Raw genomic sequence first — 14,102 nt, forward strand, 5'->3', positions numbered from 1 at the left:
AAGAAATATTGAAAGATTATTATGCACAACATTATACATTAACATGAAAATGTTCCCATTTTCCCATGTAGTTAAAAAGAATTGTGTAGAGTATAATAATAATAATAATAATAATAATAATAATAATAATAATAATAATAATGAGATACCAGGAGATTTGGAAAACAAAAGACCTACAAAAAAAAAAAAAAAAAAGACGCCAGTGTAAGAGGTGTATAATGATTTTAACCCCTTAAGTCCGGAGGACGTAATATTACGTCCTGCAGGAACCGGCTCTAAACGCCGGCGGGCGTAATATTACGTCCTCGCCATAATGGCCGCCCACGTGGCCGGCGCTAATCGCCCGCTGCAGATCGCGGTCGGGGGGGATGCCTGGCCCCCCAGGCAACCCCCCCTGTGGCCGGTGACCGCGATCTGCAGTCTCTGATCGCAGTGACAGGCTGTCACTGCGACCAGTATTAAGCATGTGTCAGCCGATTTCAAATCGGCTGACACATGCGGCCGGCGGCTTTCCCCTTCTGCAGATCGCGGTCGGGGGACTTACCTGGCCCCCCAGGCAGTCCCCCTGGGGTCAGTGACCGCGATCTGCGAAGTCTGATCGCAGTGACAGGCTGTCACTGCGATCTCAGAGCTCTCTGATCGCAGTGACAGCCTGTTACATGTGTCACCTCCTGCAGATTGGAAGGGGGGAGTGCTTGTACCACCCAGGCACTCCCCCCTGTGGTCAATTACCCAATCTGCAGGAGGTGATCACAGTGACAGGCAGTCACTGTGATCACTGATCCTGTGTGTCAGCCAGTGATGTGAAATCACTGGCTGACACTGTCTCTGACCCCTGTCCTGTAAAAAAAAAAAAAATATTAGTTCAAAAAATAAATTTAAAAAATTACAGTTACAAATAAAATATACTTAGATCATATATATTATATATATATGATCTAAGTATATATATATACACACACACACACGCACACACACACACACATTTACACATACACAACGTGTATTTAAATATTAATAAATATATATATATATATATATATATATATATTAATATCAAATTACACGTAGACTGATACTGATTAAATATATATATAATTATTGTTATATATATATTTATAAATAATATAAAAAAAATTAATATGTAAATACGTAAAAAAATTAAATAAAAAAAATAATTAAAAATAAAATATTAAAAAATATATAGATGTGTTTTATTTCGTTCTAACTGTATTCTGATATTAATATATATATATTTATATCAAAATACACTTATAACGAAATAATATATATATCTATATACATAAATATATACGTATATATCACTATATATATACCTATATATAAATAAAAATATTAAAAAAATATATATATATATATACGTATATATACACATATGTATATATATACATATATTAATTCTACACATATATTTATGTAATAATTTTACATAATTAGGTATCCTAATTAATTACAATTAGCGGGACCTGCCTGACCACCCATGCCGAAAGTATAGGGAATTTAATTTGCTAGCACTATATTTAACCCTATAACTTTCCAAGACACCATAAAACCTGTACATGGGGGGTACTGTTTTACTTGGGAGACCTCGCTGAACACAAATATTAGTGTTTCAAAACAGTAAAATGTATTACAACCATGATATCGCCAGTAAAAGTGACGTTTTTTGCATTTTTCACGCACAAACAGCACTTACAGGGACGATATTATTGCTGCAATACTTTTTACTGTTTTGAAACACAAATATTTGTGTTCAGCGAAGTCTCCTGAGTACAACAGTACCCCTCATGTACAGGTTTTATGGTGTTTTCAAAAATTACAGCGTCAAATATAAGGCTTGTGTTTAATTTTTTTCACATTAAAATTCGCCAGATTGCTTACGTTGCCTTTATGACCCTATGGTAGCCCAAGAATGAAAATTACCCCTATGATGGCATACCATTTGCAATAGTAGACAACCAAAGGTATTGCAAATGGGGTATGTCCAGTCTTTTTTAGTAGCCACTTAGTCACAAACACTGGCCAAAATTGGCGTTTTTTGCATTTTTCACACACAAACAAATACAAACGCTAACTTTGGCCAGTGTTTGTGACCAAATGGCTACTAAAAAAGACTGGACATCGCTTATTTGCAATACCTTGGGTCGTCTACTATTGCAAATGGTATGCCATTATGGGTGTAAATTTATTTCCTGGGCTACTATACAGTCTCAAAGGCAACGTAACCAATCTGGCAAATTTCAATTTCAAATGTAACACGCTATATTTGACCCTGTAACTTCCCAAAACACCATAAAACCTGTACATAGGGGGTACTGTTTTACACGTGAGACTTTGCTGAATACAAATATGTGTATTTTATTGCAGTAAAAGCAAACAGTATTATGACATTGACAGTTAAAATGTCATGAAGAACGAAAAAAATCAAAAAAATCTTATTTTCTCCCATTTTTTTCATATTAAATTATGTTTCATAGCTAAATATTTGATATTAAATTAAAGCCCTGTTTCCCCTGAATAAAATGATATATAATAAGGGGGGGTGCATTTAATATGAAAGAGGTGAATTACGGTTGGACAGACATATAGCGCAAATGCCAGGTTTTGTTTACGTTTTGTTTCGTTCACAACTTGTACATTTGGCTGCGGTGTTAAGGGGTTAATTTACAGGGAAGATTTTGGACGGACACTTGCCCTATGTCAATGTATATCTAAGGTCATTGGAAAGGTGAGCAAGTATTGAAAACTGTCACTGGTGCCAGAGTAAATGTGCACCACCAGGGATGGCCCAAGACATTTTGCTGCTGGAACCCAGGTTGAAGTGGTGGCCTCTTCCAGCTCCAAACTCCCCAGACTCTAAATCAAACAACCACATCTAATTAGTCAGATAGAGTTGTAATCAAAATTATTAAATTCTCATTGTAAATCAGGTCAAAATGTACAGACTTTCAGCTGTTTGCAATGAACAAATCAAACAAAAGCAATTGAAATAGCTCAACACAATGAATGCTTCAATTAGTTTCCCCATATTCAACAGAAAATGCAACTTATAATGACTTCTCATGTCCTATCATTATTCAACCCTTTATTGGCAAGTGTCATTAGTATTTAGTGGAGCATTATTTTGCTGTTATAACCTGCTGCAAACAAGATGCAAAGCCAGATATCAGCTTATGGCAGCGTTCCTGAGGAATCTAACCCCATAGCTCATGTTTGGGTTTATGTGCTGCAACTGCCTTCTTCAAATCCCACCAGAGATTTTCTAAGCGGTTCGAGTTAGGTGACTGATGTCCACTGTGGAATTTTCCAGGGCTTCTTCTGCAACCAAGCCTTGGTGGAATTTGAGGTATGCTTGGCATCAGTGTCTTGTTAAAAGGTCCAATGATGCCCGAGGTGCAGCTTCATCACTGATGGCATGAGATTTTTTCCCTAGGATTTCCTGATACTTCAATGAATCCATCTTGCCTTCCACACGCTGCAGGATTTCAGTGTCAGGGGATGCAGAGCAGCCGCAGAGCATCACCGAGACACCACCATGCATAACTGTAGGCAGATTGTTCTCTGCGAGCATGTGGCAGGTGTTACTGGAAGGTAATGCCATGGTTGCATTGTAGTGCTGAGCAGAGGGCAATAGAACTGGTGACTAGAAGGACCTCCACTCATTTTAATAATTAATTATTTTATTAACTGTGTGCATGCTCAAGCTCAGTGCTTCCTTCGGCTTCTTTATTGATATTTGTTCTGAGATGTTGATAGCAATTTACCTGAAATCCCCATCCTGAACAGTCTAGCCGGCTTAATTTGAAGGTGATGGATATTTGTCAATGTTTCATAAACAACTAAATGGTTAAAAAAAAGTAAAAGTAGTTGAGTTGGCGCTTCAATATATACAGTTAAATAAACAGTCTGTGTGAAAAAAGGTGTATTTCCTTACCACCTAGAGTACAATGACAAAAATAAGAATAAATCACACCCATAGGGTACACACAATATGTCTGATATACCACTTATTACAGGTATCCAAAATATGCATCATATCTGAAAGATATGCCCATTATTCATACAAAATGACATGGTATGTGAATCTTGGGATGGAATATGGGGCATTGATTGGTGGATAATGTATGAATTATTGCTTGGAATATGAAATAAAACGCCATGTAAGGTTATGGTATGGTTTATCATCGAGCATGTGTGATCATGAGATGGAGACAAGAGTTTATTTTGCCTTTGGAAACATGGGCTGATGGAGATAACCTCAGGGTGGAGTGTGAGAGGAGACAGGGGTTGGACTTTGGGTAGGAGTTGTATAATTTTGGACAGTGTACACAAATTGAAGAAGGTGACTGAAGATATTAGTTGATATGGAGGGATATTTGAATTATAAACATTTGCAAATTGCTTTTAGTTATAGGTCAGTAAGACAAGCATTTATCTTTTACTTGATGATGGAGACAGGATAAAGGGAGGAATGGAAATAAGGTAAGATGGACGGATGGATGATGAACAGGCAGATCAGGTGAAGGAAAATGCAGACATATAGTTGATTAGAGACAGGCAGAAAAATGGGTACACTTTGTCATATATGGCCACTTATGATTTTACATTTGCCATTCCAGATCACAGTGAGCATCTTGTGATTTTTACATGAGTGCCTAACATTAAGTAATGAAAACCAGGCTGTCCTTAGACTGGAATCGTTACCTTAATAAGAACAATAACCCCCCCTCTCACCTCCCCCCTCGGTTTAGACACACGGAGAGGGTTGGAGGTGGGGGTACTGTGACTGCTGACAGTCTCTTTCCACTTTGTTGGTCCCTCCCTCCGAGGTCTCCCCAGTTACTGGCCGCGATCTGATTGTTGTTTTTATTCCCAGCCAGGAGTACCTGCTCTGCCAAACACTGAGAGCTCCCGGACAGACAGCCCGGACCAGGAACAGGCTGCTGCCATCCCAGCCGCCTCTGTCTCCCTGCTCTGCCCAGCCATGGCCAGGAGGAGCTCCCTCTTCATTCGAATTGTGGAAGGGAAGAACTTGCCAGTCAAGGACATGTGAGTGCTGACTCTCCTTACATGTGCTCCCACCAGGACCTCACTCTGTGATAGCTTGTCTGTGTGTGTGTGTGTGTGCTGTGTATTGTGTGTATTGTGTGTATTGTGTGTGTATGTGGTGTGTGTGCTGTGTATTGTGTGGTGTGTGTTGTGTGTGTATGTGGTATGTGTGTTGTGTGATGTGTGTATGTGAAAAGATCTGTACATTATCTTTATGTACACGTACAATCTGTGCATTATACTACATTGTATTATTGAATATTTGGACCAAGATATCACCCATTTAAATGTCAGTGCAGCACCTTTCCCTCTGGCTCATACAATACATGGTTAAAGGATGTGGCTGATTGTGTTTAATAACACAGACATCACAGTGAGGGACTGGCTGGGAGAGCAGGTCACTATTTATTAAGGTTCTTAGGGGCAGGGTAGTGTTTGACCCCTGACCTATGGCTTCACCTGGCCTTTGGGCTTTGTTATATTAACGCTTTGACTGTTGGATGGGAGGACAATGATTTGGAAAGTGACAGTCAGAGTCTGATTATCGTCATGCATAGCATAGCCTTTAATTTGCTACCTTAGACTCCTAGTTAGTGTCTGAAATTGCCTGCTAAGTCCATAGTCTGCCGACCTTTTACTAGGCAAAAAGGTTATTTACAGTGACTTTGCAGGGAAGAGGATATTGAATGCAATATATAAAATATAATCAAAGAACAAGAGGGCTTGTGACTGGTTCCAGGCTGTTTTTAGCATCTGGTATTTGAGCAGTAAGTGGCAGGAGAAAGGTATGATTGTAAATGCAGGAAGGCTATTACCTGTTACTGTCATTTGTCTGGTTACAGCCTGCTCATTATCAGCCCATGCTACATCACAAAATCAGTATGTAGAAGGAATGCCAATAACAAATGCCAGCCTTATATAGCTTTAGTTACATGGACGATTTTGAAATTGATTTTTTTTTCTTACTAGATGAATAAAATATAAACTGTTTGCTTATAAGTGATAAAAAAATATTATTATTTTAGAAAAATAAAACAGGCTCTTCGTTTGTGTAACTGTTTACATTGATATATTATAATTCTCAATCAGAATGTTATCTTACTTGTCTTTTATAAGTGTTACAAAGTGCCCTGATCCAAAGCACTTCACATAGATAAGCAAAAAATACAGTCATCAACAGATAACTTATAATACAGTAACAGTACAGTATACATTGTAATAAAATATACATTTGCAACTTGCAAAAAACCTCAGAGTTAGTTGGAGTAAGTTTGTGTTCATATAATGTTACAGGAACCTATACTCATTAAATGGATACTTTATGCTCTATATGTCCATATCATATCATCTCATTTAATTGTTTATAGTGCCTGGAGTCCCCTGACGCAGAGGCGATAGGTGTTTGCAGACAGCATTTAAACGTTTAAACAATTTAGTGTTGCATGGAAGGACAGTGCCAGGGGACAACAGACACTATAACCATTACATGTGAGTTTACAGAGGAAGAGGTTATATTTCAACTGTCAAAAGTAAAGACAAATAAGTCAATGGGACGTGATGGAATACACCCAAAGCTATTAAAAGCGCTTAGTGGTGTACTAGCAAAACCATTAACAGATTTATTTAACCAATCATTGTTAACAGGAGTAGTCACAGAAGATTGAAAATTAGCAAATGTTGTAACCATTCACAAGAAAGGTAGCAGGGAGGAGTCGGGCAACTATACTTCAGTAGTGGGGAAAGCAATGGAAACCATGTTAAAGGATAGGATTGTTGAACATCTAAAAACACATAGATTTCACGATCAGAGACAACATGGGTTTACTTCAGGGAGATCATGCCAAACTACTCTTGTAGATTTTTTTGATTAGGTAACTAAAATAATAGATCAGGGTGGTGCAGTAGATATTGCTTACCTAGATTTCAGCAAGGCTTTTGACACTATTGCACATAGAAGGCTTATCAATAAACTGCAATCTTTAAGTTTGGATTCCAATATTGTTGAATGGGTTAGGCAGTGGCTAAATGACAGGCAACAGATGGTTATTGTCAAAGAGTATATTCGAAGCAAGGTCTAGTTACCAGTTGGGTACCTCTGGGATCTGTACTTGAACCCATTCTCTTTAATATTTTTATTAGTGATATTGCAGAAGGATTTGATGGTAAGGTATGTCTTTTTGCTGATGATACTAAGATATGTAACAGGGTTGATGTTCCAGGAGGGACGTAAAACCCCAAGGGCAGATTACAGAATATTTGATACCCTACTAACCTCAACATCTGAGGAAAGGGATTTAGGAGTAATTATTTCAGATGACTTAAAGGTAGGAAGACAATGTAATAGAGCAGCAGGAAATGCTAGCAGAATGCTTGGTTGTATAGGGAGAGGTATTAGCAGTAGAAAGAGAGAAGTGCTCATGCCATTGTACAGAACACTGGTAAGACCTCACTTGGAGTATTGTACGCAGTACTGGAGACCGTATCTTCAGAAGGATATTGATACTCTAGAAAGAGTTCAGAGAAGGGCTACTAAGCTGGTTCATGGATTGCAGGATAAAACTTACAAGGAAAGGTTAAAGGATCTTAACATGTATGGCTTGGAGGAAAGACGGGACAGGGGGAATATGATATAAACATTTAAATACATAAAGGGAATCAACACAGTAAAGGAGGAGACTATATTTAGAAGAATAAACACTACCACAACAAGAAGACAGTCTTAAATTAGAGGGGCAAAGGTTTAAAATAACTTTAGGAAGTATTACTTTACTGAGAGGGTAGTGGATGCATGGAATAGCCTTCCAGCTGAAGTGGTAGAGGTTAACACAGTGAGGGAGTTTAAGCATGTGTGGGATAGGCATAAGGCTATCCTAGACTTAAGATAAGGCCAGGGAGTAATTAAAAGTATTTCAAAATATTGGGCAGACTAGATGGGCCGAATGGTTCTTATCTGTCGTCACATTCTATGTTTCAAACCACTTCAATGGGATGAATAAGTTACAGTGTCTACAGTGTTCTTTAAAGGAACACTCCAAGCACTACCAGTCTTAGTTCAAGCTTCCTTCAGGATGAAGAAAGGCAGGGAGTGGTACATGGCGGATCACATGCTAGCAGGCGGTTTGACTGCTTGCGTTGAAGGGTGCCAGGGCATTCTTTGCAGTATAACCACTACACCAAAAGATTTGGGAGCAGAGGTCAGGCATAAAGGAGAGAAAATAAATCATCTGGAAATCTGCATGCCATTTTGAAAATAATTTGATATAAAAAGCAAAGAGTAGATGTAGGTATGAAGGGGAGCTTTTGAGCAAAGAAGAGAAGGGGTCAATAGAAGTGACCAAGTTGTTGATTAAGTCACCTTTGCTATTAAAGCAATTACATGGAATTTTGGCCTGTTGGTGTTTCCTGAGGAAAGATTTGAAATTCAAACTAAAACATGTTTAAAATGTAAAGCTTGAAGTGCATATAAGAGGTATCTAATGGTCATTCTGTCCCAGTGCTGATCAAGTTATAGGGAGATTATTTGAGTGGCACAGGGGTGGGGAGGGGTATGATACCATTAGTTGTCTTTTACCAGCTTGTTGCGCATGCTGACAGACACCACCTATGGTCAGAATAAACTTTAAACCAGCCCAGAACTCTTCACAATCTAATGATGCTGCCGGAGGTGGAGTTAGACTTCTGGCAACATTGAGCATTCATAGTAAAACACTGCACATACAGAATCACTTACATGGTTATGGTACTTGGAGAAACCGGTTAAAGATCTACTAGAGCACTAGAAGAGCTTTGATTCTTTTTAATTCTTTACATTTTCAAAAATAAATACTCTGATATATATATATATATATATATATATATATATATATATATATATATATATATATTAGGTATTGGCAAAATGCGGCAATCTACCGGTTGATGAGCTAAAACTCATAGTCCTCGGCCAAGTATTTACAACTGACTGCTGGAGAACAATTAGCGCTGTATTATCTGTAATATCTTACATGTTGTCTGGTCCACAAAAATTTGTTTCCTGTAATTAACTAAACTACCAACACTGTTGCCATATTTAAACTTATTCTGTTATATAAAGTGGAGACATACACATAGCCTCATGAATAAAATTGGATTATTATAACAAATGTAAAATCCCATTTACCTAGAAACACTAGTGATTCAAGCTGTTTCTCTCAGTCTTTGACAATGTGGTACCCAATATTGTAAATGTTCATGCAACGTGTTTTGTGTTGTTTAAAAGGTCAGTTATTACTAATATTGTCTTTGATTAAATACATTTTCCAAATTGTTTAGCACTGTTGGAAAAACTATCCAAATGAGTTAAAAGATAAAAAAAAAAAAAATTTGAGCAGTAATAACTCAGTAGAAGCGTATTAATTCCATGCCATTTTGTATATTTAGCATGTCAATATGAGAATCTATTCACTTGATCAAGCAATTCTCATTGAAGCGATATTCTTAGAAGCCTAACCACTACAGCTCAGTTTAGTGTTTATGGTGTTATGAGTGTCTCCCACATTGATCATGTAGAAGTGTAAATATCACTTCTGTCCAAACTGAAAGGCAATGACTGTCTGAAAGAGGAAAAGAGATAAGTCATTTCTAGATAAAGTGGTCATTGCTGCTAAAGGACTGCATAAGATAGAGAGCAGAGTACTGTGAATTTCTTCAAAGGAATCTGTGCAATGTATAAAATGTGGTAAAACACCCAGGAAAGTTGCTTTAAAGGGAAACTGTCACTTCACAGAAATTTTTATATTACGTTTATTTTTCCGTATATTTAATAAATATGTGTTTGTGATGTGTGATAAATAAAATTAAATGTAGACATGCATACTGCTTTATCCTTCAACCGAGTGCCTCCATCTTAGCTCCCTGTCAATCATTGTTATTAACTCTGTCCGTTGCATCTGGCAGTCAGCATACAGAAAGCATAGACAGAGGAGGAGACATTAAACAATGTTTTACTTTTTTATCCTCATTTGCAATGTTTGCCCTGACACTGCCTTGTCTGAACTGGATTATAATGTTATTTGTTAAATTGTTAATATAAATTTAAAAGGAAACAAGGCATCTCAGGAAAAAAGTTATAGATGATTATAAATGTTTTATTTAATCATGTTATTTCCAGGAAAGCAACAGTTCATCTTTTGTACTTACATTTTCTAAAAAATTGTCCCTAAAACTCGGCTTTTATGACATCTACCTGAGAGACAGCAATGTTTCCATTTGTAAAATAATTAATCCCTACTGGTTGTGAGCTACAAGAAGCATTTTCAATTGAAGATTTTTGAAAAACAAAAAATGTTATATTCAGTGTCCTCGCACACAAGTGCTGACAATTCTTCTCATGAAGAAGCATTGGGATAATACTTTTCTATGCAAAGTGTCTGATTGGAGGAGTGCAGTGTGTACCACATGAAGAGTGTTAGAATGGACCAGAGATCCTCAGAATGATGATGATCTCACAGCAGTTGGAGTGGCTGCGTTGACAAGGGAAAACTCTGGATAGCTTATGTTTCCAAAGGGGGAATGGGTCTAAGACTGAAAAGTAGCATTCTAACATTATAAATAAATATATTGATTTATAAGCTGGAAACGCACACACATCTAAGTCTTATGCATTGCATCCTGAGATCTCAGATGGTGCATTTGCACCTGAAACTCACACACCAACGTTATATATTTGTATGCAGACAGCATAAAGATAACAGCTGAAAACGAGTAAAAATAGAATGACGTTTATACATTTGCATGCTTTGTGGCAGGTATGATGCATAAATGGGGAACTCTCTCTATAATCATTTCGTTTTAATGACAGGTGCACTTTAAGAAAAAGCAATGAGTAAAAAAGTATTTGTTTGGAAACGATCACATATAAATTAATAAAAAATAATATATATGACAAATTTGCATCAGCCTACTGCATTACAAATTCAATAAGCTTTGTTATATAACCAGTAATAGTCAGAAATTAAAATTATTTCTATTTTAAGAGAAACAGACAAAAGTAGGTTGACCTTGCCCAGACAAGCTTACAGTCTAAAAGGGCAAGGAACAAAGGTACTGAAGGAAGTGAGGGAATCAAATAATCTGTATGCACCTGAAAAGATGGAATGTGTGTTTGGGGGGCAGGAGCACAAAAGTTGGGAGACCGCAGAGGATGTCTTTTTTGAAGGATAGCAGAGACAAGGAGAGTTGAATGTGGCAAAGATGTGCATTCCATAATGAAGGGGCAGTCCTAGAGTAGTCCTTTAGGTGTGCGTTGGGGTGAGGGTATGGGAACAGGACAGTAACAGGTCACTGTTGGAATGAAGAGTTGGAAAATGTCTACTAATGAGGGAGCAGATTTAGACAGGGGCACAGTTATAGAGAACCTTGTAGGTAAGGACGAGAACTTTGAATTGAAACTTAAATGAAACAGACAGCCAGTGTAGAAACTGACAGAGTTTAATAATCAAGGCAGGAAACAAGAGCCTGGACAAGTATGTTCTTGGTGAGAAAGCGGTGAGCGTGAGAAATGTTTTTAAAGTGAAAATGACTAGATTTGGTGATACGATTCATGTAACGGGTGAAGGAAATGTCAGAAACAAATCCCACACCAAGGCAACACGCCTTTGGGGTAGAGATTATGATAGCTCCATTGACCTAAAGGGAAATAGGGACAGACATAGCTTTAGAGGGCTAAATCCAAGGAGTTCATCCTTGGAGAAGCGGAGTTTTAGGAATTATCATCCAGTCAGAAACAGAGCATTAGCAGTCAATAACACGATCCACCTGACAAGGAGAAAGATTAGAGGAGGATCTGGGTATCATACAGTTGATATTGAAAGCCATAGAATGATAGTATGATATTAGCTCACCTGTAAACTGAGAATAAAAGAGGTGCCAGTACAGGACCTTGAGAAATTCCAACTGAGAAAGATACAGAAGGAGGGAAGGAACCAGAGAGGAAGAAAGAGAACCAGAGGAGTGCATTGCCACTGAGGTCAGGGTTGAGAAGAGTGAGGAGAAGTGGATGGTCAACATTGTCGAAAGCAGCAGAAAGCTCAAGAAGAATAAGTTGGGAATAATGGCCATTGAATTTTGCCATTGATAAGTCATTACTTGCTAATGCTTTTGATTACATCACTCCACTTGCACTCCAAGTAAACCACATAACCAGATTGGAAAGGCTAATGAGAGGAATGACCTTGAAAGATTTGTGGGCATGCAAAAGAAGTAAACAGCTATTATTCCTTTTACCTGGGTTGCAGGCAGCAGCCTACACATGATAGACTATAGCACTGTCCGTAGTATTTGATGAGATAAAATGGTTATGGGGCAGGGGCAGTTCTGAGGTACCTTCCAGTCAAGTCACAGTTTCCTCGTGGCATTGCTATCGGAGATTTTTGTAATTTTTAAAACATTTATGAAATATGAGGATTAACCTTCTGCACAGAGATTAATTACATGGAAAAAACAACTTCTAGAAGGATAGAGATATAATTTATATATCTCTTGTATATACATTTTTATTAGGGTGGTCTGATCCAGATTCATTATGAGATAATATAGCTAGTATTGCAGTTAGAGGCATTTACTCCATCAGTGGTAGTTGCTGGTATGTGTGAAACACATTCTACAAACAAAAACATACATAGTCATTACCCCTTTTTTGCTCTTCCACTCTTATGTTTGTATTGCATGTATGCAGTATGGATCCATTGTGTTGTAGAAACAGTGGATCTATAATATCCTGCATATTTATCATTCACTGCCCCAAGCACCAGCATATAATAGCAGTGATGGATATCTATACAAGAAAAAGGCATGTCCACCCAACTGATTTTATTTTTGTCAATCATGTATTTCATTAAAGCATAAAGCTTAGTGACAGAATTGAACAGTGGTGACATCAATATATAGCCATACGGTAATTGTGCAATAAAAGCATGAAAATACTAAAAGTCAACATTGGTCGCATATTGGAAAACACAACATATTACCCACAGTATTTGGGGGCCTCACTTTATATGAAATAAAGATTACAGTTAGCTACAAGCACATCCTCACATGATCAGGAGCAACATACAGGTACCAATTTATGCTAGATTAATGTGTAGACTCTGAAAAGGTTGTTTAGTAGGTGTCAGGAGTGGAATGGGATCCAACACGCATAATGTAGATAAAAGGTAACGTATACCGGACCTTAGAATGGCCGGACTATTGTTAGAAGAACAAAGAGTACTCAGAGTCAAGCCGAGGTCAAGGAGTACAGAGATCAGGGTAAATAAGAACACTAAAGCTGGGTAAAGGAGTATAGAATGGAGATTAGTAAAAACAGAGCCGAAGTCAATAACCAGAATACATAATACAGATAAAGCACTATTGAGAACAATAATGAACCACAACAGGACAATGAACCTTGCCCTCTGAGTCCTTTTTATACTGTGGGTCATTAGGATGATAGCCACACCCCTAAAACATCCTAATTCAAACGACAGGCTGTGACGTCATTAGCGTCATGAGTCGACGCACCCGTGCCGCGTCATAAAAGGGGGCAGGGCTATCTCAGCCAGCGTGAAAACCGCTGGAGAACTAAGAGGGATGCTGGAGAGGATCCTTCTCCTCCTGTAAGAGGTGAGAATGATGGGGGACATCTCTGGTTACCACAGAAGGAACCCTGACAGTAGGTACCTATGCGTTAGATTAGAGATTAAACCAATAAGTTTATGAGTGAAAATATAAATAGTTTAAAACTGTAAGTGCGATACATTAGCTTAACAGGGAGTATATCCCTGTCAAGCTAGAGCGATGATTGCTATATTTGATCAGGAGTGCAAAGACTTTCTCATAGTCGAGAAGGAGACTAATCCACCGATTATGCAGGATGGAGAGAAGACAGGATCATGCTGAGAACATCAAATAAAAGTAAACTATACATACACTAGGAATAGCAACAAGCGAGAACCCACTATGGGAGCTTAACAGAAAAAAAACCAAAGGCTATGAAACATGGGATTGCAGTTGGC

At 37.9% G+C, this 14,102-nt stretch overlaps 1 protein-coding gene across 1 annotated transcript in view; it reads left to right on the forward strand.

The window, feature by feature from the left end:
- The window catches only part of LOC134612449 (ras GTPase-activating protein 4-like), a 228,250-nt gene that overhangs the window by 32,013 nt on the left and 182,135 nt on the right, over positions 1-14,102 (forward strand). Inside the window, exon 2 of the mRNA XM_063456808.1 lies at positions 4,898-5,070. Coding sequence (XP_063312878.1) covers positions 4,898-5,070 — 173 coding nt within the window. The remainder of the gene's footprint in view (positions 1-4,897; positions 5,071-14,102) is intronic.

This window comes from Pelobates fuscus, chromosome 1, assembly GCF_036172605.1.
Source record: "Pelobates fuscus isolate aPelFus1 chromosome 1, aPelFus1.pri, whole genome shotgun sequence".
Lineage (NCBI taxonomy): Eukaryota > Metazoa > Chordata > Amphibia > Anura > Pelobatidae > Pelobates > Pelobates fuscus.